The sequence below is a fragment of the Triplophysa dalaica genome, chromosome 1, assembly GCF_015846415.1.
Source record: "Triplophysa dalaica isolate WHDGS20190420 chromosome 1, ASM1584641v1, whole genome shotgun sequence".
Classification (NCBI taxonomy): domain Eukaryota; kingdom Metazoa; phylum Chordata; class Actinopteri; order Cypriniformes; family Nemacheilidae; genus Triplophysa; species Triplophysa dalaica.
In genome coordinates, this window is record NC_079542.1 from 20,421,881 (window position 1) to 20,448,305 (window position 26,425).

General features: G+C 37.5%; 1 protein-coding gene across 8 annotated transcripts in view; it reads right to left on the bottom strand.

Annotated features, from left to right (window-relative positions):
• tjp1a (tight junction protein 1a) overlaps positions 1-26,425 on the bottom strand; it is a 100,605-nt gene that overhangs the window by 40,763 nt on the left and 33,417 nt on the right. Inside the window, exon 1 of one of the 8 annotated variants that reach the window (XM_056744730.1) lies at positions 15,725-16,163. The exons of the other annotated variants lie outside the window; for them this stretch is intronic. Coding sequence (XP_056600708.1) covers positions 15,725-15,751 — 27 coding nt within the window. The 5' untranslated portion in view covers positions 15,752-16,163. Of the gene's footprint in view, positions 1-15,724; positions 16,164-26,425 lie in introns of those variants that run through there. 8 annotated transcript variants of the gene reach the window in all.

Sequence of the window (26,425 nt, forward strand, 5' to 3'; positions counted from 1 at the left end):
CATGGTGCATTTCTTCAGATTACTTCCTCCCTTTCTCAAATTATCTTTACCACAAGTATTGCATGTGGCAATCACCGTTTTTCACAAAGTTTAACCAAACTTTTGCAGAGTTCATAGTGCTGATGGTAATGAACTGCGCATGTGCGTAATGACATGAGGTCCTTAGTGAATATGACATGTTTGTGTACATTTAAACAGCCCAACAGTAAATTAAATTAACCAACCTTAGAAATTTACAACACAATATTGCACAAATAATGTTAATTAACAACATCACCTATAATATTAAAAAAAACTGAAATAGACCGTTTTGTGAATTACATACTTTTATTAAACTAAAGATTTGAATGATTATTTTAAAAATTGGAAGATGTTACAGGCGCGCAATGAATCTCGGGATAGCCAAAGCTGTGAAGGATACATTCGTTCTTACTTAAAAACCCGCAGAAACAAGGTCGCATTTTGGAGCTAGAATTCAGCAACCTTTGAATCGGGACAGCCTTACCAACCTTCAGTCGCGCAGCTGTGACGCAATCGGTCTTAAAATGCAGCATTCAAACCGTGCAGCCCCCAAATAGGGACACAGGAAAAAAACGCATGTAGCATCACCACCGCAGCCCCTCACATCAGAGGCACACTGACTATACCCTTCAGAAAAATCCTCTGAACATGAGCCTGGTACAACACACACACACATTCATATGTACATAATGTTTCTCTGCGATTTGCTGATGTGATCCTAAATATAGCATGGCTTCTTTAGCCTACATTTTTTGTGATGTGTCAGCAAGATTCTAATCCGGTCTCTTTTTTTTTTAATACATGTCATATGATGCTTCCATATTTTTTCCTGGTCCTTGCAATCCGCTTGGTCCCTAGGCTGTGCCCTCAACAAGCCATACAAATATGCTCTCGCTCTTCAAACAACCTCACACGGGCACACAGACATATACACACAGCCCAAATCCATCTTAAATGCAGTAATTTTTTAACGGTCAGATTCAGGGAAGCTCACTGTGTGTGTGTTTTGCAGAATTTCGATAACTATATGCCAGTGATTCTCAAACTGTGGTGCGTGTACCACTATTGGTACTTGAAGAGACCCTTGGTGGTAAGTGACACAACAGAAAATGAAAAACCTCTATATATTCATTTACAATTTGTGTTTAAAATACAATTTCAAATGTTTAATACATGATCGATAAATAGCGTTAAAAAAAAGTGCTAAAATTGCTAATTCAACACACGTCTGCATCTACTCAAGATTAAATCAATGAAGCAGGCGTTGAGATTCAGTTTTGATGCACCGCTTTGACGAGCAGCTGCAGTAAAGTGTGAGTCTGTGTTTGTTATACACAGTTGTTTTTATACGTATACGTATATTTATTTCTCTTCTGTGTTAAATAGCCCTATTCTTTCCACATTGTTCGTGGGGAATGGCTGAAAAACTACAAACCTATAAGGTTAATAAATCCCTCATTAAACGTCATATACAGAACCCTGTTTACAGTGCACTACAGAAAATTGTCATGTGTCCACTATTCTGGCGGACTAACTAGAAAAACATGTATAGTTTAAAAACAGCTGTAAAATAAAAGTGTTTGTATTATCATAATTAATACATTAGAATTGCAGGACAAGGTGTAAAGATAAAGATTCACAGCTCTACTATTCATTAAAAAAAATGATTTATGTGTTTTCTTTTGCGGACATTAGGTGGTACATTGAACAACTAATTTTATTAAAGGTGGGCCTTGATCTGAAAAGTTTTAGAACCATTACCCTATGCTGTCCGCTCTTTGATATATGGTACCCAGCCAAAGTTTTTTCTTATGTTGTTTTTTATTCATATCATTCTACGTAATGTAAAATATATAGTCTTGAAATCATAGTGAAACCAAACTTTGATGCTCCTAATCTCATAATTTGATTTTGAAATTTAAGACTGGATATAACATACAGTACGATAACAATGTTGGCCCAATAGTGTTTAAATGTTTCTAAAACTATAACATCCTCGCGTTACAAAGAATCAATAAACCAAATAAAACTTCCAGTTAAATGCCTTCTTCCAGGGAATCAGGAAGACAGGTTATACAAATCTCAGACAGGCTGCAATTCATCATACCTTATGATCATTTTGGTAGATCTCAAAAAGCAGATATCCAGACCAGTCTTATAAATATAAAATCTACATGGTTCAGGTGTTCATTAACTATAAAGACAAACATGTCAATTTAAACTGTCCCATCTCGTACTCTGCTGTTTTCAAGCATGTGTTTCTTTTACCTCCATGTAGATCAGAAAAGCCACAAAATCCATAACTCTCAAAAAATTTAACAATTCTCCCTTGTTCCTCCTACTAATACGGCTCAAACAGCTGCTGTGTGGGTGTCAGAGCTCTGGCCTCACAGCCAAAGAGACCCAGCAGTGAGTATTATGTGCAGTTTCCAACTCTGAGGGACATTTGTGATGCTGTACAGAGCAAAGCATCACAATAAAATGCATGTTTACAACAAAGAAAAATAAACTGTGTTATTTAATGTGTCTTACAAGGAAAAAGACACCAGAACACCGGTAAAGGTGTTTCCACACAGAGCAAACACTCGGCTTGAGCTGAAATCTTATGTGCCGATCATGTTTCACTCAAACAGTTTACAACCTTTATATGGTAAAAAAGATCAGTTAATAGCAAGCATTTCTGTTATGCATACTTTGGGGTTAGAAGGCATTAACGCTGCACCTATACATTCTAGTCCAGATTAACTCCATGTGCAGCACGAGTGAGGGAGTACATGTGAGAGTGATGTCTAATCTGGTTAAGCGGTTCTTGACAATCAGTGTTTAAAAATAGCACATGGCAGCCGTGAATGAGAGGGACACAAAGAGAGAGAGACTCTGAACAGAAAGACGTGTAGTCAGTGAGACAGCTGCTGCTGTGCTCCAGACCAGAAGCTTTCGAATTTAAACGCACAGGACCAGACAGCATCCAATCAGAGGACGGCACATTCTGTCGAACGGCAAGTCAGCAGCTTTCTCATAATGACCGTTACTCAATATGCTTTCTTCAGCGGTCTTGTATCCTCATGTTCTCGCTCTACGTAAAGTCCGGTTCCAATACTCAAGAACAGAAGAGCAGAGAACACATTAAGGTACCCAGATGTGTTCTTAATATCAAGGCTGCATCGAATGATGCTTGATGTTCCAGTAGTCACTGCTGCGCGTCCATCCAAGTTCATTCTTCCGAGGCTGCCTCGCAAAACCGGTCTCGAAAAGAACACAAGTCAGTTCTTTGCGTTCTTGGAATTGAGAAACGGCCAATGTCAATATAGTAAGTGTAACCATGGCAACTTTATCCGTTTCACTTTCAGTGGATAGAGCACCGGTCAGAACCTTAATGATTATATTTTGCGTTACTCTTAGTGAAGGTAGTATAGAATTCCTTTCTCTATTGTACACATACTGATGCTGCTGAATTTGAGATGAGACAGCAGATGATACTATTTTATATGGGTGGGAAACGTTTGGTCCCTCACAATCGATTCAGAATCGATTCTTAGCAGGGCTTGACATTAAGCATTGTAATGTGGTTCTCCTTCGGACAAGTAAACTTGTCATTCACTTGTCAGAGTACAAAAATTACTTGTCCAAATATAAAAAAAAAAAATGTCATTTGAATCACAATATAATTGTTTCAGATATAGATTGGTCAAGTTTTCTTCTAAGCGTTAGTGTCCGCTTTGGCCGCCTGAATTTGGTTATAGGCCTACTCTCCGTGACTACTATAAAACAAAGGCAAGCACTTTAACAAGTTACCTTTTTTTGCACGTAGTACTGGTGCTAGAGAGGTTTAAAGTTTGGTGGCACAGGCCAAACTGTAGGAGCACAAGTATAAATCATCTGTTGTCATTTCTTAAAAAAATATGCAAGTGCAGTTCATCATAAATAGACAGGTTGGTATCTGACAAAAAACATTAATGTAACATACAGATGGATAAATTAAGGCCATATTATTTGTAGATTACCTAAATTTGTTTTAATATTTCTGAGTTCTGTGTTTTTACTTTTTTACTCTACAATATGTGTATATTTGTCCACATAAATTACTGTATTGTACTATAGTATCTACAATTTTTACCTCAGTTTATTAGAGTATTTTTAAACTTTACTGTAGTATACAGTGTTTATCAATTCACTACAACGGCACTAAAATTTTCAATAGCAAATACTAAAGTACACTGGAGTATTTTTTGTCTTAGTATTCAATTTAACCAGACTTTTATTTTGACGGGTCTTCGGGAAGACGCTTGAGTTTTTGTGTGTTTTCCAAAAGCTTTACTCAAACAGTAAACCGCTCATAAAAGCAACTCTGACTCGAGATGAAGTTCATTTGTTCATATCCTCATACAGTGCAGACGCAGATAAATCCTTGTGTTGTATGTTAAACTGTGCACATAATTCACACGGACATGCAGAACCGCCAGATGACATTTAAATAACAGGATTCCGCATCTGCATCTAGTTACATGGACTTTTATCCGTGTAATTTTATTATGGCAATTAATCGCAACATTTCAGCCCGCGTGACGTTATCAATACTCTGGCACAAAGTATCGATTTTTTTTCAAATACATAAGATCTAAATTTATACCTACACTGAACTAACCAGAACGGCAGTACCCACATATTTGTTGTGGTGATGCTCCCAGATTAAGGATGGTCAGATGAATGGAAATTGTAATTAACAGCGGACAAGAAATAGGAGCATAAAAAAAGCTAATTCTCACGTATTTCAGAAGTCAGATTGTTTTCTAAAGCTTTAATAGTTTTTATAAAGTTCAACTTTAGACGAGGCGAAACTTGTGTTGAAATGCGCGTTGATGCTCCTAGCTTGAGCGCTTTGACGTTACGTGCCGCAAACCCCCGTCTTGATAGACGCGTGTGGAGTCACCAGAGACTCACAGTCCAAAGACAAGCGCAAGAATAAAGAAACCAAGACAGAGAGTCACAACACACTAAAAATGCTCATCTAATAAATTCTTTTTTCCCTTCATCTACAGATGTCGTGATGTATTGTTATAGAATTGCCAAGCGATATATCGATCATCACAGAATCGGCGCATTGTGATATTATCAGTATCGTGAGCCCTGTATATCGTATCGAATCATATCGGGACGTACCCTGCGATTCCCACCCCTCCAGGCTAGTGTTAGTACTTTCGCTTCTAGTCTTTAAACTGTCAAATATTGTATTTGAATTAAACCGAGTGCCCAATATAACCATTCTCATTGACATTTTCTGTTGTCAGACATTAAATCAAGTTTATAATAGTAAATAAATGTGAATCACTAGTGCCATATGTTTCCAGAGCAGTCACTTTCACAAATCATCATACACATAAGAGAGGTGATTTTCCCAATATAGACTGTATTTGTCTTGTGCAGCGTGTGTGAGCTTGCTAACAAACTGTGCACATTTACAGAAGTATGATCATATTCTTAAGTCTAAACAGTGACAGGTCTTGGGAAACGGTATATTGCACTCCTTGACAATATGTTGAATTGCGTTTATTTGTGAATTAGAGGTGCAGCACCCGGTCCAGTTAAAGAGCCCACACCCCACGCGGAGATACGCAGGGAAAGGCCAGCAAACCATTAACACTGAGCTGCTTAACACTGGACTCCACCTCACACCTAATAAAAACCGGCAGGTATTTTCCTGATCGTTCACTCATGAGAGAGATTTCAGAAGTGTTAAGGTCAGAAGACAGCACATATCTGGGCTGCATCTGTAACTCCAATATGACATTAAGAAGTCCTATTTTACAGCGGGGAAGGCACTGGTTTTTATATTAAAAGCCCCAAAACATTATTCTAACGTGTAGGAAAAATCAGCACGCGTATAAAGAACAGGCAAGGCCAGGGTTATGCATGTGACATTTTCAGTCAAAACTTGAAATATATATTCTCAGAATGTGTTTACCTATATATTGAATCTGTTTATATTTTACTAAACCAATGATGACATCAGACAAATGTCAGTCTACGCACAAGTTTTCTATTTTAAAAGAGGGAAAAATGTATGCATTACGGAAGTGACAAAAAAGTTCTTGCTTTTGAGAGACTATATACTTCGTAGGATTTCTGTGAATTAAAATGTACAAACCAAAAGCAATAATAGCCAACAAATGGAAAGACGATGGCTCTTTATAGAAAAATTTAAATTTTTGTGTTACGAGTAGTGGTGAAACGGATCAGGCTCTATGGTTCGGAATGCATGTAACCCGCGAATTAACTGTAAATGTAATCAACATAGAGTAAAAGATAGTTTACATATATATCAACCTAAACTGCAGCGTAAACTAGCATAAAAGTTAAAGTAATGTTGTGTTAAATCAAAGCGCAAATGACCCGATCACGTATAATTTTTTATGCGCTGCCCAGTGCTAACTCACAATACAGTAAATTAATCTTTTTATATTTTTGACGACGTAAGTTTAATACAATTCTTTAAACTGCATATATCATCACAATAAAACTATGATAAGCATTTACATTAGATAATCCGTAAAATTATCAGATTTATAAACCATAACGGTAAAATGATCCAAACCGTGAGTTTCACCACTACTTATGAGGAATATGTACAGTTAGGGATGTGACAATTCCATTATGGATGTGACAATTCACTTACCTGACTATGAAAAACTATGCTATAAAAACATTAAGAGAGACTTCACAGGGGTATTTACATTCCTCAAATATTGAGATCTGACCTATCAGTGTGGTAAAATCTTGAGTGTTTTGATGTTACGGTTAAGATTTGCACGGAATTGGCCAAATGTACACTTCAGAAACCATTAGCAAAACACTTACTTTAATATTATGAACTGGGGTTCACTTGTCCAAGCTATCCAACCAAACACTCACCACTTGGTGCACACTTAGTCCCCAAGCTACCCATAACTGCTGTGTGTTAAGCCAGGTGGTCCTATAATAAGAGCATTCATATGTTTAGCACTGAACATCTGAGCATGCGGCAGTGACCTCAGAGCAGGCTACCTCAAGGCAAGGTCATCTCAACTCATCCAAACATCTCTGCAAGCTGAGAGCAGACATGGAGTGAAGTGCTTTTGAAATATACTAGTAAACTTTTGATGTACGCTCTCCATAACGCGAGACTATGTTACACAAGGAGCAGTTCACCCTGCACTTGCACCAACCCCTTAAGTCAATAATCCATCTACAAGTCTGAAGGAAAATAGTAATGGTTCATTCCTCAGTTTCACTCTATGTATGTGACTCACGCACCCTTTATTTTAAGTTTGCAGTGGCAGGTCAAGGACGATAACCAGGCCTCGGATCCTGGCTTTGCTATAGGAGCTTTAAAATAAGCACTGCGCTGACCCAATGAGCATTCACAGAGTTATCAGCCCTACACACACACACACACACAATTCCACAGGGCAAGAATGTGCTGATAAGAAGCCAAAGCCCTCCACACTCTTTTTCTCTCACTCTTCGGTCTGACAGGATTGGCAATGAGTTCAGGCTAAAAAAATACATTTTTCATTCCTTTTCCTACATCTTCGGGTCTTAGATGTTAGTCTATGGATTTTGGATTCATTCTTAAGAAGTAAACCTTTAAAACTTTACATACAAAATGTTGTTGAACATTCAATGGCAATTTAGTGTTTATATGAGTTCCATTAGTTATATTAGTTTCCCAATTCATAATAAATTGGGTGTTTACCATCCCACCCTCGGGCCATTCAAGATGAATGTATTTACATTTCACAGTACAGATAAATCTGTTGTGATAATGTATATAATCAAATAAGTACAGAATACAGAAAATCTGGATATAAAAGCTAAATAAATTACACACCCTGTAAAAAATTGTGAAGTGAAACAACTAGAAAACGTTTGTATTAAATAAACAAGGGATGGTTGCTTTGCTAATGAAGGACTGAATCTCAATGGTTTGTTTGAAGCTATTAACAAAAAACAATCTCACATTATCAAACAACTATAAAACTACATAGAGAACAAGACTAGGGGTCGACCGATTATCGAACTGGCCGATTATCGACATCGATATTAAGCATTTTTTTCAATTATCGAAATTGGTCATTTTAAATCTGATTGGCCGATAAAGTAATTTAATTTGGAAATGGGCTATTTGGCTCTGATGCAGCCAAGGATTTAGTGAGAGCCGTCAGAACACGGCACTTTAGTCTGTTGTCTAGAGTAATGCCCGCCCACTGCCCATCTGATTTGTTGGGAGTCACAAGTCCGTCCAAACAATGCGGGAGGATGAAGGCACTGGAAGGATTGGATTTACTGGCACTGAAAGCATTTGCTAGTTCGAGCTGCTTCAGTGATCGCGCATCAGTTGACGGAATAGGCATTTGCACATTATTTTAAGTCATGCCAATCACAAATACAAACCATTTTAAAGCATCAAGTACTCTCGTGCTCTCAAAAGACGATCTTCAGTCAGTGCATTCAGGCAATACACACGGGACACAGTCGCCACTCAAACCGCTCGCAACAAGTGTCAGATTGAGTTATTTTCGTAACTTATTATGCATAAATGTTCAGACACACATGTATTGCACGTAAGCATAGTCGATTGTCTTCAGTGAGTGTCTTCAGATCTGTGTAATAAGCGTTTTTCCTTTATGTCAATAATCAATAGAAATCCCTTTATTTGCTATTACAGCAATCAAACTGATAAATGCATATCGGTCGACCTCTAAACAAGACCTCATCTGAATCTGTGTTTCACTTTTGTTTTTCTAAAGCACTTCATCAAACTTCCAGAACAAAGTCTTCCAAAAATCTGCACAAACACATTACCACAACATGCATGATTGATGAAGCTTCATTGCAAATTCTTATCAAAATTTTATAAAATCTTTCTGGTGCTATTTGTGAATATTTATCGTGAACTTTGAAGTTTTAAAGTTGGAAAGTTCTTTAAATTCATAAAAATGTTTCGCTTTAAAAAGAATTAATTATGAAAGGGAATAAAGGGAAAATACAGACATAATTGTCACATCATTTTTAATTTTGTAAAAATTAAAAGCTATATAACAGCTTCCCATAGGATGTCACATATAGTCAAAGTATTTCACTTATAGATTAGTCCTATTTTAGTATTAATTAGCATTTTCTTAGCACTAAGCTCGCCAAAACAAGGCTATTCCCACATCAGAATTCCACAGCCAGGACACTCTCACACAGACACACAAAAAGAAGTACAATGACGTGTAACTGTACAACAACAGACGTATTCAGCCTTTTGTTTGTATGCATGCCTGTCTGTTAGTGTGTAGAGAGGGAACAAAAGGGAGGAGAGAGGCAAAATAATGTGTGTGAGGGGGGAGAGGGGGATAAACAGGATACCTTGGTGGTGCTTGCTTATACTCCAGATTCTCACTAACACCAGTCACCGATGACAGGCCTTCCAGGAGATGGTCACGTGACCAGTTCAAGCCCACTTAGAGAATTCCCAAGCTCTTAGCAGGCAGCGTTCTGCACCACAATGCCAGCGTTGTGGCTCAGACAGTCATGGAGTTAATGAGTTAAAGCTCAAGCTAGATTAAATCCCATCACTACTACACAACATAATTACCATCCTGAAATAATAATTAGGAAACCTCCTGCATTTTCATGTGATGTGCATGCATGAGTCTATATCACTCAGAATGGATAAATCATAAGAATAATTGTCAATGAGATAATAACATTATTAAACACACCTTATACTGCTTGTGTAGGGGTCCTGATCACCTTGTTATACTTATTTTGCACCATTGACAAACTGATTATTCATTACAGACGTTACATGAATTATTAATTTCTGTATTTATTAAGAATTATATATCGTATATTAATAAAAACAAACTTGTCATACGAGTATACTTTTATGCATATGCTGTAGTGCTCAACAAATTCATATACTTTTTCTGATTTTACAGTCTCAATGTTTTCAGACTTCTGAACTTCACTGTGTATGTACTGAATTCCAGAGTAGCCTTTTGTTTGTATGAACAACCACATTTGTAAAAGACCTATTACATATCTATAAAAACAGTAATAAAGTTTCAATTCAAAAAGAAGTTGAAGTTAAAAGAGCTCACAAAAACATCTGAAGTACTGTCCCAAAACAACACTGGAAGAAAGTGCTCATATCTTATCTTCAAAGCAGCCTTCCTGAATTTCCTGGCTCCACAAACACACATGAGATTCCAGCTAACCTGCTTTGTGTTGCATGCAGAGCAGAGTCGAGGTCGGCAGACCTGAATCTGAGACATCAGACCTAATGGAGAGCTAAACTGCCAACAGACGCAGAGGAGCCAACAATTACTGTCCACTAAAAAACAGACTTTACTGTTTTCCAATCCAGATCCTTCTAATTCCTTTAGTTTTCATGTAACAAATAGTTTGTCTGGTTCTGAAATCATCTGCCCTTTCCAAACCCCCTCTGTGCTCACAGAAACTGCAAAATATCTCTGAACCACTGACTCGCGTACAAACCAAACCTGCAAATGAAGACCATAATTATGTTAAGTCTCTCACACACTTCATTCCCACCTTATCTAGCAGTGATCACTATCATTACACACATAAGATACAATAACAGACTATTATCAAGTAAATACAGCAATCTCAGACTGTGAGATCTGTAATTGTTCCAAGCTATAAACTGTATTTAGCTGTCTCTTAAACAACAGTTAAACATGGGTCAGAAAATAGTGACCTACTACACAGACTTGCTCAGAATAACAAACTACACTGGGCACCATCTGTTCACCTAGTTTAGGCTAAAGTAACATGAAGGACATTTATATGCTGAATGTGATTTAGTGAAACCTACACTCTCCTGTTGTGTTCTGTTCTGTATTCACATGGTTGAGAGACGAAGGTTCACTAAAACCCAACATGTGATTCGGATTAAGGTTGTTTTTGTCTGCCTCTTCCAGACAAGTTTCTGAACACTTACATGAATATTTTTCACGGTTTTACTTTTAACAAAGTGTCTGATTATATAACAAACTGTTTTGTGAACATGTAAATCAGGGATTTTGCAAGATGTCAGAAAGTGACCCCCTCTTCAAGATAATAATAAATCAACAAAAAATGTAATTATGGATTCACCAGGTCGTTGGGCCGTACAGGCCTTCTTCTGTTAGTACATTTTTTTTATATTTTCAAAGTATTTTACTGTCGTAATAGCATTTTAGATATTTCAAAGAGCGTGCATGTCAACACTGCAACAGAGAAGAAATTGAAACCATTTTCATCCGAAAAAAACATGTATGCAGTTGTTTTACGTAGAAAACTTTATGTAAAGTAAGTGACAGTATTAATAAAAAACAACAGACAAATTTATAGTCTTTGTTTATAAGGGAAAACTGATACCCCCATTGGGTCCACTTGAAGTGTTCAGTGTAAATGAGATTAAAAGACAAACAAATCAATAAAATCCACTTATACAATTTAAAGCAGACATACACTTTATTTCTTGCTATAAGGGCATGTCCAATGTCTAACCAGTCTGATTTTCTCTGAGTAAATCTTTAAGTACAAATATAGCTGAGCAAACTAAAAATTTGCATTTCATTTGTCACAGATGCCCAAATACTCTGCTGTGTGGCGTGTTGGACTGCTATGATGAGGTGATACAAACTCAGTAAAACAATGCTTAAAAAAAACAACACACACATACACACTCCCCAATCACATGCAGCAAGGATCTAAGCCACATACAGACACGCAACCTTCCAGAAGACTGAAATCCCACAGGGAAGGACTGAGGGGGCTGGGTTTACAGTAGGGAACAGCCTAATTAACCACTCATTAACAAAGCATTAAAAGAACGAGAAAATGTGCAAATGACACCAACAGTAAATGCACTGGGCATGTTTAGTGTATGTGTGAGACTAATGCTTTCTACATACACAATATAAACAATCCATATTTTGTGATTTTAATTTCGTTATTTTTAGTCATCCTTTAAACTTGTCATTGGGTTTTGGACAGCAAGGAAGTGCTCTTAATTCAACAGTGGATATAGAGATGTGAGGCTGCACAACAAATGCACATCAGGATATAGGCCCTGTGGAGGAGCTGCACCATGAGCCCAGTGCTTTATCCTCACCATGGGAACCACTTGAGATTTCCAAAAACACAGAAACGCACAAGTATGATTGGCCAACGTTGGCTTGAGAGGCACATAAGGCTCTGTAAACATGACACTTCCAGATGTCTACATTTACAGCTTTATCTTTATTGAGGCAAAAAACAATAATGCTTCTCCAGAATGGGAAATTGTACCTGCTTTGTTTCTCTTTTCCAATGCAGCTAGTACAGCACTAAAGCTGAGATATGTTTGTCCTCTGATGATTAAAAACCCCAATCTGCATGCTCTCAATGAGGTCCAGAGGCTTCGGCAGTAATTAACAAAACCCCTCCAGAACAGAAACGGACGACAAGAGAGCTCTCTCTCTATTGCTCTGCTATGACTATGAAAACAAGCTCTAGGGGCCTATTATTAGTTTTAACACAAATCCTTTTCGCTTGTGCTCTGTGCCTGCAACAGACAGATGAGGTGATCGAGCCTCTTTGCATGGTTTTATTTGAAGTGCCTTTATTTCAATGCAAATAACATGCAAATCTAAATTAGTTCTATGCGTTTAAGACCCCTGCCCCAAAATACAGATTGATTATTTATGCAAGGAAATTATACGGCATAGAGGGTCGCACGCAGGATGATGTGTGAGACTAACAAGGTGTCTTCTACCTGAAGAACAAGCAGACCCATAGTGACCCAATTCCACACCTATGACAGGATTTGTATTTATTGTTCCAAGCTCATACATCTTAAACATACTCAAAAACAAGAAGAAGTGAGAAGTTCACTTTAGAATGAAAATGTTATGATAATTTACTCAACCTCATGCCATCCAAGATCTCCATGTCTTTATTTCTTCTGTAGAAACTTTTCATAGGTGGTTGAGGAAAACATTTCCAGATCTTCCTCCATATAATGGATTTAATTGGGGGCAACCTGATTTTTTGGTCCAAATATGGCTTAACGCAACACCAGCTGAAGAATTAGAGTGATCAAATTTCCTTATACTTTTTAACCATAAATATACGGTTTGCACCCAACCGTGTTGCGTGTTCACAACGTCCCGTTATATGTCATCCCGATGGTAAGGACACGTGTCTGAGGTTTATACATCCCGGATAAGCACATGAATGGACCATTCTAAACAATAATCTGGCTCAAAAACATAACATTTTTCACAAAACATCCAGCAACAACTGAACGGTCTTCCTCCTCACCACTCGTAAACAATGGGTTGTTACATTCGTTTATGTCAGACGTGTGACTTTCCAACGTGATCACGTATTACGGGAAGTAGTGAACGTGCAACACTTTTGGGTGCAACCCGTGTATGAGTGATTAAAAAGTAGATTTTTTCTTCGAAAATGACTAATCGTTTTGCTTGAAAAAAACCAAATTCATTGCCTGGTGTCGCGTATAGCCATTTAGAGTTGCAAAGAAACAGAAATTTGGGCCTCAAATCAGGATGTCTCCAGTTAAAACCATTATATAGAGGAAGATCCGGAAATGTTTTCCTCAACAACCTTGGATTAGTTTCTTCAGAAGAAATAACATTAACCATGAATGAGGAGCTTTGGGACCATTGACAATTCAATTCATGACATGTCAATGCAGGCACGTAAAGGACTTTTGTCTCTGTAAGCTGTATTAGAGCTGAGGCCACAGGTCACTCAATGTGCCATCTTGTCTGTCCCTCAATCATGCAGTGATCCTTTAATAACAAACAGTCCCTGAGTATAGTCCCCTACCCCGCTTTAAATGACCTAATAAAAATATAATCATGCACACGGTCTGTATTGAGAAACTAAACTAGACAAAACAAAAGGCGGCAGATGCAGTAAAGACAGGGCACTGTTTCAAGACACTGGCAGGAAACAAGGACACCAGGGAAATCGAGGAAAACATCAGAACACAAAGACAAGGTCACACAGATACCGTTAAACCTCACACAGACCTTACAAAATCTCTACAACTGGAAAATACAGTACTGTGGTCTCACAAGGAGCTTTAGTTGCAGGTTTATGTAGATACAAACAGATTTGATCTGGAAATGTAAGAGATAAGAGTAGCTCTGCCTAAACGCATGACCTAATGACTTCCTACTCCACCGGGTTACTGTTTATATAAGTTCCTGTAATATAAGTTAGGGCACTTTTATTTGTATAGTGCTCTTACACATTTCACAGAGGCTTTTTGTAAACCACGGTTCCTGGATAACAATATCCTGGACAACAAAACCAGTTTTATGGGTCAATTTCTCGTAATTGAGATTTTTTAATTATCGGAAATCTGAAAAATAAAGTTTCTACCGATGTATGGGATGTTCCGATATGACAATAGATGGCGGAGATACAACCGTTTAAAACTCTGGAATCTGAGAGTACGAAAAAAGCTAAATATTCAGAAAATGGACTTTAAAATTGTTAGTCAGAGGCACTGTAGCAGGCCATCCAACCACAAAAGTAAAGTTTGTATATATTTAGGAAAGGAAATTTACAAATATCTTGACGAAACATGATCTTATCTTAATACACTAATGATTTTTGGCATGAAAGAAAAATCAATACTTTTGACCCACACAATGTATTTTTTGGCATTTATGTTACCGTGCTACTTATGACTGGTTTTGTGATCCAGGGTCACATACTGGCTTACAGGAATGTGCATATATATTAAAATTCCCAAGTGCTTTGAATGAAATGTGTATAGAAACAATATAAGGACCACACCAGGCTATTGCATCGTCACATAAACACTTCACCTCACATCGAAGAAACTCGCCAAACCTGACTGACTGAATGTTCATATGCTTTCTCAGTGCAGTGGACACACACTCACACTGTACGCCATTGTACTCCCCGCGCCACCTTACACACGCACGCCACGCAAAAATGACTGGCGCACTCTTAGCTCATGCTAAAGGCCAAACGTTTATTCTTACCAAGTTATTGTTTTCCACATGATTTTACTGTAACGTTAAACAAACACAGTTCTTCTAGCGAATATCCGCGACTAACACGATACCTGAAGCAAATCGCGTTGATCTGTAGAGTCACTATTTCCCTGCACCTGTATATCCTGTCCGACCGCCCACTATAATATCCAAACAAACTGAATTTTCATCCCTATGTCCTCGTGAAGGGGGCACACGTAGACTGTCCTAAGAGCATCCGGTCTATCATCTTATCTTCGCGAGGAAAAGCCACATTGTTCATTGAAATGTGTTTATTTCGCCATATTTAAGTAACCAATCGCGCTTTTCGGCGCAACGTATATCAACAGGTAAGTTTAGTTACTCCTCCGCAAACACTTCCAGCGTTCATTACGCACTCCATCTACTTTAAAAGCATCGTTTGTGTTAACTTAACTTAAGATTTTGTCTTTTAACGCCAGTTTAAAATGAACAGAGGACATAAGCAGTTATACTCTAAAGCCTCGTGAAGATAATCATGATGAATGATGTTTACGCACCGCGGCACCGAGTCTCTTCCTTACACGTATTGGCCTCAAAATGGGTCAGAACTCTCATGGACACAATTCATGTTACGTACATTGGTTAATTCGGTAAAGTTTTGTCCCTACCTTATTTGAAGCAACCTTGGCAGACATTTTGATCTCTTGGTGGCTCCCGGAGTAACGTTAGCAAGTTTGCTGTTGTTAAATATCGCTACTACCAAGGCGCAAATGATTCCTCGTTTTTCCGGCCCAGCAGTCGCCGCAGCGCCGCTGGTTTATTTCTTCTGATCCTTCAAAGACATGTCGACACATTCAGCAGTCCAAAGTTCATCATCTATAATAACGCTTAAACATGTAGAAACTTCCAAACCCTCCGATCGTCTCTCTCCTTCCGTCTGGAAACCCGTCAAACCACAAAAATGAAGCAAGAATGTATCGCTATCCTTAGGGCGACCTCGCCACGGAGTTAAAAGTGGTTTAATAGAAATGATGTGAACTGTCCCACAGCAGTTGAAGTTTCAAACGGATGAGCTCACTCCTCGCTTCTCTCCTCTCCCAGCAACAATCATGACATGTCTGACTGAGACAGACCATTACATTTGTGCGGGGGTGGTAGGGTGGAAACCTGGGCAGTGTTAGTTATGTTGCCACTATCCCAGGCGTTAAATATGAAATCTTTTTTGTGTTTACAGCTTTTCTATTTATTTATTTTACGGTACGTCACTAAAGTGCCTTTATTTTACAATAAACACCAGAGATAAAGAGTACTATTACAGGCGCGCCTCCCGTTCACGTTTGGTTTGTATTGAACGGGAGCGCGGATGGGATAGAGAGAAACGAAGGTAAAGTTGTGGAACAAACTCGATGCTTTGCTTTGATATGATGAGCATTTATACACAGTATGTGTAGTGGAGTTTCTGTATCTGTCCGCAAGATGCACTATTTTTTTTTTTTAAAGATTGAATAATAAAAAAGTTTTTTATATTTATTACAGAGTATTTGCTAAACTATCAAGAACTATTTAAAGAAATAACACAAAGTTTTTATCCTAGTAGTAACCCTTTCTATAATGTAGGATTACTAGGATTGTTAGGCACACACATTTTAAAATTGTAATTTAAATGCAGATTTAGTTTCAAAGACTTCTTAGATTGCATGCGGTTTACCCAGGATTGGATTTTGGTCGATAACAAACTCCACAGGAAACCCAAAGGGACGTAATTGCTGCAATACAACCCACTTCCTGTGGTTTCCGGGCCCCCTCCCATAGGACAGGGCTCCAGAATGCTGTTTGTATTGTTTTGAATTCAGCATTATGGGCTGTACTTTTTACTGTAAAATGTTTGCAGATGATTAAAAGGAAACAGCCCCACAATGACGCAAATATCACTGACTCCTTAAGAGCACTATATCAAATTTTATTAAGGCTTTAGGTTCCTGAAATGTTACTGTAGTCGAGGAAAAAAATGCATGCAACAAACAATCTCTCTCTCTCTTCTCGTAACTATCATTAAGATTGCACAGATATCCTTTCTAACAACAAAGAAAACAAACTGTACTGGAATGTGTTCCAGCCAGTATGTTGCAAAATACGTCAGAACAATGTGTTAACCAACATTAGCACAGTCAAACATAACAAGAAACAACATAAACATGTAATCTGAGCATACCAAATCCAAAGGATGCTTGGTATTAGTCATGCTTAGTGGATAGATTCTTGTCATAATTTAGCCTTAACGGTTAAACCCAAAATAACTGTTTGTAACAAGTCACTTCTCCTATTGCTACAGGCTTTCGGAATCATACAATTATCGTATAGAAGAGAAAAGGTCAAACAAATAAATATAAAGGATTTGCAATACAATTAGTGTATTATCCAATAATAAGATATACAGACACAGAAAAAACTAAGAGACCACTCAAAATTTTAATTTAATCAGCATTTCTAGATGTATTGTGGCCATTCCAGTCAAGTGTCTGTTGAATTTCAACAAAATCAAACCTCAGGAGTGACATAAAGTCATCTAACAGCAATGTGAAAGACTGACAGCATGACACATGAATGTCTTAAATATATCATTTTATTTTAAATATTACTGTTTTATTGCTTAAAAGTGAATATGAACTTATTTTCCTTGGAGTATTTGAGGTGTGAAACAATTCAGTGCATCTATTCTGTTATTTTGACCTGTTTCTCCAGTTTTCAATTTCTGCAAATAAATGCAAACATTTGTATTTGGGTGAAATATTCCTAGTAGTTCACAGTATAAAAAAACAAACATTTCACCTAAAAACATCCTTATTAATAACAAATTCAGAAAAACTGAAAATGGTCTTTGAAACGGTCTCTTAATTTTTTCCGCTGCCATATGTGAGTGTCCTTCCACTGCTCTTCCATCCACCACAAATAAACATAACCGCCATTTTCTAAACGAAATTGTTTGTTTCACAGATATGGAAGATGATGAAATATTTAAATAGCATGGCAAAAGACATGGATGACTAGACCAGTGCCAAAATGAAACGCTAACATGAGTCCTGAATTTTACTGAAACATAAAAACAACACAAAGAAACATGGTAGATACTGCCAATGAAGACAGGCGCTCAATCCTCCTCCACCGCATGTTAGGATCCACATCTACCAGTGAGGATATCAGAATATTCAGCATGCTGTCTGTTAATGCAGACGATTCATTCTCAGAATCCAAAAGAACCTCAGTACGTCTCCTCAGCTTTTAAAAAAATCCAAGGAAAAACATTCTAATCTATGTCAAAGACAAAGAGCATCGGCCAGCTCTGAAGAGCAAATAGTTCTGTGACAACAGTAAAGAGAGATAGCAAATTTTGATTGTGGCAGCGTCTACGCGGATGAATACCCTAAACAGCCGTCAAAACTCTGCAACCTGAGGCTTTGCGTGAGCCTAGAAGCTCAGGTGTGCTCAGGGAAGGGTAAGCACTTGGAAAACAACCCTTGTCTTTCGAAATCACACACATTTACACATATACCGAGTGAAGCATGTGTGATCAGAGAGAGATCTCGGTAGGTTTGCTCACCTGCCAAGAGTTTGAAACTAATAGACGTTGAAAAGTTCAAAGCTCACATGATCTGCCCTTTTTTGTACAATGTACCTCTGTGTGTAACTTAAGTGTAATTCAAATGATTAAATATTACGACTGAAATAAATGACAAAGCACAAACACATGCAAACTATGGATGCAAGATAAATTATCAGCCGATACCGATAATAAATTTAGGCCGATAAATTATGAATCGTTTTCTCTTGTTGAATCATTTCATCATTTAAAATCCAGTACAGTACTATATTTCTGTAATGATCATTCACTTACTGTTATTAGTAAAACATTGTTAATGTAGGTACAATGTGTACATTTTTACATATGTGTAATATGTAAGAACAAAAGCATATTGTTAAAAGCCGATTGCGTTTCTTAAATAATGTGTTAGGCATGTTAGCGGCTGTTGTTTACATATTTGCGGCTAAACCTGAGACGGAGTTTCAAAGACAGGTGATATGTCGTAACGGTAGTGATAAAACGCATCGCGCCCATCGGTTCAGATGACTTGTGAGCAATATAATTTCTGTAAAGCTTATTCATTGCAACGAAAGAAAGTTTTAGTAGTATCTTTCTCGGTGAGTTCAGTGTTTTCTCGTATGACCTAAGCGGACAATACTTAGAGCGGATAGAAACAGAGTTCGCATTTGTAAGACAATGAGGTCACGCAGAAATTGCTACTCACAATGTAATAAAACCTGGTTACTGATCTTAACATACCTGTCTGTCATATACAAGTACTCTGAATGCATGTTTGTGGCTATATCCATGTTTATATCTGTTAGTTATATGCATGCACATGATAAATCATCAATGACCAACATTTCATACAGGAAATGGTCAGTATATGTTGTTCTATCTATGTTTTTGTCTTTTCCATTTAATTTGTATTTATGAACAAGGCATTAAGGTGATTTTTATTGCAGTTAGTGTGTGGTTTTGTTTGGGCAAGGCTTAACAGACGTATCTGCGCTTTCCGCCATATTGCTTGTCTTGATGTCATCCAAAGCACATCATTTGCATTTAAAAAGACACACACATCCACACAACATATTGTATTGAAAGATATGTGGTGTATTTTGAGCTGAAACTTTAAAGAGACATTCTGGGGATAACCACTGACTTTTTTTACATATTGCAGAAAACACCTGGATTAACGCCCTTTTAAGGATACGAAGTCACTAAAGGGTTTAACCACCAATGGAGAGAGTGACTGACTTGTGATGCGATCGCTTTTCTCTCACACATACGCAATACAAGCATAACATTTAAGATACACTATTATAAATCCTTTAAATGTGCTGTTGTGGTTTTTGCCAAAAAACTCCTGGCAAAAGTGTTTTTGAAAGTCATGGAGAATGTTGTTGAATCAAGGAAATCAAGACAAAATGAAAGAACTACGATAACCATGAAACAAAAAGACAAACCAAAACCAACGTTACACTGCATAAAGTATAAAGGCACATGTCAAATTGTTATGAAGTTTTGATGTAGAGAGTCTAATATCAGGTGCCATGGAGATAAAGAGAGAGCTAAAGCTATGCAAGCGAAAACATCTGAGGCAGAGGTTACGAACTAAGGCCAGGAAATGGCAACAGACACTCTGGTACAGCCTCTCTTGGCTCAACTATATTGACTTCACAACGAGGTTGAGTTTACATGAGATTAACAGGCTGGGAGTTAAAGAATGTGAGCATGAACGAGTCAAATATGCTTTACGTAAAGCATGCTCTGATTGGCCGGTGTAGTATTGAAAAGCTATTGGTGTATTTTTTATATGGAGGGTAGAGGAAAGGGAGATCGGTGGAGTAGAAAACAAAGTGAACCTCAGAGACCTGAGAGAGGGAACTGAGCAGGGGAGAATCCACTTTTAATGTCTTTCTTCATCTTTGCTGAATTAAAAACAGTTTGACCTTATCTAGTTTCCTGAGGCTTTATTGCTTTATAGACCCTCACAAAGCAAAGTAACCTGTTTTCATTGCTAACAAGAACCCTCTGGAGTTCAGTCTAGCGACACGGCTATGTTTGTAGATCCACCTGAGAATCTCAGCTAGGACAAACACACAAACCAAAATCAGTCATTCTGTGGTAGGCAATATATGTTCTATAAGGTATTTATTTTTTTCTATTAAATTTACAAAAAATAATTTACATCCTGAAGCAAAGGTATCATTCAAATTACAATTGATGACATTTTAAGAAACAAACTGGGGACTGTCATGTTTAAATCTGCAATATATAAACTCAAACCAGTCAAACCACCTCCTCACACCACACAGTTTCTGATCAGTTCACTTGTTTTAAAACCAGAAGGTACTCAGTGTGCAATTTAACAACTTTCATCATACATCACAATCAGACAAAAACTCAAGCTGACCTTTTAAACCTGACTGTGGTCCCAAACATAGCTACTCCACAGAGAGAATACCAGAACAGAGACCAGACATCAATCATACATTGAAAGAAAACAAAATTAAGCTTTATAGCATGTTGTGGGTCACATGGGAATGCCACGTAGAAGAGGTATTGTGTCTAATCTGAGATTGAATGAGCCCAGATGCATGGAGCGGGAGGATATAGAAATAGTGCTTTACTAAGAATCAGATAAAGCACACGGATTAAAAATGCAATTACATTATTTGACCTTTTCAGGAAATGGCAGATATAAAATTTTGTTCTTTTGTTGGGCATTTGGGCAAAACCCAAAAGTGAATCAGTACTTGCATCGTGAGCTGTGTGATTGTAAGATTGAATCTGCATTAAACTGGTGATTCGCCGGAATAACGTGTTTTTCTTTGTCTTTGGTGTGTTATAAATTGCCCATGCATGTATTAGACACGTAAAATTGCAAAAATTTAAGTGTCGGAACAAAAGATGTATTTTATCTAGAAGCAAATGCTCAACCAGACCTGCCTGAAACGCCTCATGTAACCACACCCCAGCGAATCTACATCAGTTTGTAACACAATTTGACTAAAACCGCCCAAATGTATACGTAAGTAAGGTGGGCGTACCTGTACAGTGTTCATTTCGTTGACGAAGACTATGACGAAAAATATAAAGTAAGAGTTAGTTGGTTATCTATTTCAATAATACTGTCATCTTGAAAGAATGTCATATGCATTGCATATCATTCAGGGAGAATGCATATCTTATCTTTTTCAGGGAGAGCAGGACTTATGCTTATTTTATGTGAGATTATCATTTCTGAAAAAGCCAATGTCAGTGTTTTTGACATTAAGAATAAAAGGAAATACATGTTTTGTGTTACAACCGTAAAATCAGTGTCTGTATTGCATATTCAAACCTTAATACCATTACATAAGAGACTGATACTTCCAATCACCAGAAATTCTGGAGAAACATTTAGTCAACTAACTCCACTGTAGATTTAGTCGACTAAAATCTCCTAATATTTGCTCTACTAAAACTAAAAGACTTAAAACTAGACTAAGACTGAAACTTTTATGATATTTAGTCGACTTAAACTAGACTAAGACTGAAAGATTTCAGATGACTAAAATATGACTAAAATTAAATGGTGTGTTATTAAAAAAACTAAGACAAAATCAGAATTTGCTGTCAAATGACCTCTTTAATAGGCTAAAACTTTATAAAACAAAGCAACATGAAGTTAATTTACAGTCCAACACAAACATTCATATAAAACAGAAAATTCCCAAACTGGCAATGAAAAGGGCAAAATAAGTAGCAAACAGTGAAAAGCTTAGAATGTTTAATCACTGCTCAACAGAACAGATTAGTTTCAAAAGAACTGGCATATTATATAGAGCAACAATAGCAGCCACTTTGTGACCTTTTGCAACTAACGTCAAAGCGTCAGATGAATTGTTACATTCTAAAATTAGAAAATCTCTCTCTCTCTTTTTTTACCCCCACAAGGGTTGCAGGCCAGGCTGTGCCAGTCCAGCGAGACGGCGGTCCTCCATTCAACCCACTGGGTCATGGCCAAATGTGCATGTTCAGAGCTATTAGCCCTGACCACTGCCAGCACAATGACAGCCTTACTGTTCTCTTTTAACACACCTACTGGTCTGATTTCATCAGTTAACAAAAACTTAGATGCAAAGCAGAATTTAAGTAGCCCCAGTTAAAATAGAGAAAGCCAAAGCTGCTGTCTTTCTGACATTCGATGAGATTTCCAAGATTTCAGACATGGACATGTGACTTGTTTAGAATCCATTGTTTCTGGACAAAGAGTGGGTGATACAGCAAACAATGCTTCTTTGATAACACAGTGACATTTATTCAGTCTACTATTAGAATCATAAAGACAGCAAACAAATGGTCCTTATACCTCAGATCAAACATACATTTAAACAAATAATTAAATAAACAATAGCTTTGTTTTGTGTGTGTGTGTGTTTTTCTTATTTGACTTTCTTTTAAATTTAGATACACGCTCTAAAACTGTTCTTGTGCTTTGATGAGTAGAGGCAGAGCTCAAAGCACCCTGTGCTTCAATAATTCACACATCATACACTTGGTTAAATCCATCTATTTATAAAGTCAACAACAGCTCTTTAACTTTGTTATATTTTAATAAGTCCACACAGCATATCTAATTATCATAAAACTGGCTGTTTAGGTTTTGTTGTTGTTTGTAGATGTAACTCCTTGAACCGTGCAGGACAGATACAGTATATGGTATGGTAAGCTTATCTTTAAAAAATAAAACAATACATAAAATATTATTGTTGTCCTGAAACACCATATGACCAAATTCAATGTTTTTCAGGAAACAGAAAAAACAATGTACTTTTATATGATTACATACTGTGTTTTCAAAGCACTTTTTAATACTTTTCATTGGTCAGATGTTTGCAAAACCCAGTGACAGACATAAAGGGTGATAATAATGAATTTTGGCACAAAATTTAACTCAAAAATATGGAGATACAAGGTTTTGGTAGGACTACAGTGAAATGTTTCTTCTGTATATTATCCATTTCTTGTGCATGTATTTATCTCAACACTTTACAAATGTATCATGGTTGAGCCAAGAATATGCACATGTAGCAACACATAGTCATACATAATGCATGAATCATAACTGTGACTTCAATCACAGATGTGTTTGTAGCCCTCTCCATTTCCTTCAATACACAATAAGCACTGTAATTTCCATATGACTGTATCAATATAACATCTTATTTACAATCTCAACAGTGTTACAATGTTCCAACAGCACAACTGGAACACATGCCAAAATCATGAATTTGCATCAGTAAATGAATTCCAACACAAAAAATGATATTTTGAAGAAAGTTGGTCACCGAACAGCACTGGCCCCCTTCACTTCTATTGTATGGACATAAAACCAATGAAAGTGAATGGGGGCCAGTTAATAACATGCTTCAAAAAATCTTCTTTTGTGTTCTGTGGAAGGAAGAAAGACATTCAGATTTGAAATGACAGCAAGGCACCAAATCGCTTGCAAAAACCTTTACTGTAATGAACTACCAGCCTCCACCCGAACTGCAGCATCCTTCACAACTTTCAAAAAACAGCTCAAAACATACATGTTCCGCATTTATTTGACTAACCAATAACTGTCTTTGCGTGTTCAAAATGCTGCGGCCAGACTTCCAACAGATCAGTCCAGTCCTTAAATCCTCACACTGGTTCCCGGTTTGTCAGCGAATATAATTTAAAATTCTCTGATTTGTATATAAATCCCTACACAACATAGCCCCTGTCCACCTCTCTGACCTTGTTCATCTCTACACCCCATCCAGAACCCTACGATCCTGTGACCAGTCATTGTTGGTAGTCCCTCGCGTTAGGCTTAAGCGTAGAGGTGAACGTGCATTTGCAGTGGCAGGGCCTCGACTTTGGAATGCCCTGCCTCTAGAAATTAGAACGGCCCCTTATCTGTCTGTTTTCAAGTCTCTGCTAAAACATATTTATTTTCTTAGTGTATTGACTACTGTGATTTGGCCATTTACATTTTTTTATCGGGTTGTATTAAATTGTTGACTAATGATATAGCCAATTGTAACGGGGTTGTATTAAATTTGTGTATGGTCTGTTTCCGTATACGTAGTATAAATCTTTTCTCCTGTAAAGCACTTTGGTCAGCCTGGTGGCTGTTGTAAATGTGCTATACAAATAAAATGAACTTGAACTTGACCTGTCTATGTGTAGTGTCTATAAGAAATACAGATTAAGATCTTGTTGTTAATTCTCTCCCTTGCTTACTCCAGCTTTGATCCTCTTATTAGCATGGCCTTGTAAACTAACGGTACTGTTTAGCGTGTTGAAAAAATGTTTATATGCTTTCTTACTTGTAAGTCGCTTTTGATAAAATAATCTGCCAATTAATAAATGTAAATGTAAGGGGGTGAGTAAATGATTACAGATTTTTTATTTTTGGGTGAACTACCCCTTAAACATCCTAGAAACACCATAGAAAGGTGTTACCTTTCTGACTGGTAGAAATGTGTGTTATTAACTGTGTGGTTTACTGTTTTAAGCCCTATTCGCAAGCGTATAGTATTATATGGGGAACTTGTGTGATTTATAAATGACCTCCCAACATCTGAATTTCATGTAGCGCATTCGCACAGGATAAGTGAAGCCTGTGATTTTACTCAAATTTACTGACTTATTTCCCGGATGTGATGGCAAGGCTTTGAGTATAGTTTGTCTAGCTTATTAATGTATGTTGTTTAATGACATATGACCGTACCTGTGACCATTTGAGACCAGCGATCGATGTGATCTTCTGTCCGGTTCGCGATCACGTGTCTCAAATGCTGACAATGTTACAAGCGTTTCCATGATAAATAAATAAACGGGAGACTCCCGGCCAAAACATCAGTTTTGCCAATGTATGGAAATGATCCAACAACCAAATTAATATCAAAACACTTCAAAACAGCCTCCATTATTCGCAAACGGTGGATAAAACCTTGGAAATGATTTATGAGCCCGCCAAATCACAGAGATGCCTATTGGCACAGGACTGAAATTATCACAGGACCTCGGTGTTCGTCAAAATGTGGTAGGTCATTTTTACTTTACAAATTACAGACATGGTCGATTCGCACAGGATTAAGATCACAGACAATCTCTATAATTATTACAAATGACTAGAGGTCCCCAGTTCCCAGAGGAGGAATATTGCAACAAACTGCCTCACAAACATGGCACGGATGTGATGCACATCCAAGAGGCTACCCGGCTACTGCTCTGATACTCTCTAACAGAATATGAAGAGAGGATTATAGGCCCATTCAGCAAGACATAAAGTATGGGAAGGTGGGCAAATAACTCAGTGAAATAAGACCCATGGCTCACTTTCACAGGTTATCTACTGAACCGAGAGGTTTTTCTATGAGATCAGCAGTTAAGATGTCAGATGTGCGGAACCATGCTGCTATCCCAGGTGCCATTATAGTCGCTGCAGAATGAAAGCAGGTTACATGTGACATGTTGTCTTTTTATGGGCATAAAGCCCTAAAGGGATTTTTGAGCAGAACAATGGGGCACATGTTCAGTACATCCGTCAACAATAGAGTTAATACACAACCGCTGACAAATCACGGCAGTGAAAATGAATACAGATTTATACATTAACTCAGGGGAGCACGTTTTATGTGGTATAAATACGCTGACAGCAATGGAATATAAGGTTCTTCTCTCTATCCTACAACCTGGCTACTCTATTACATCATTAGCTTTTAGCGCCGCTGTGAAATCCATTTTACACAGCCTATAACTTGTA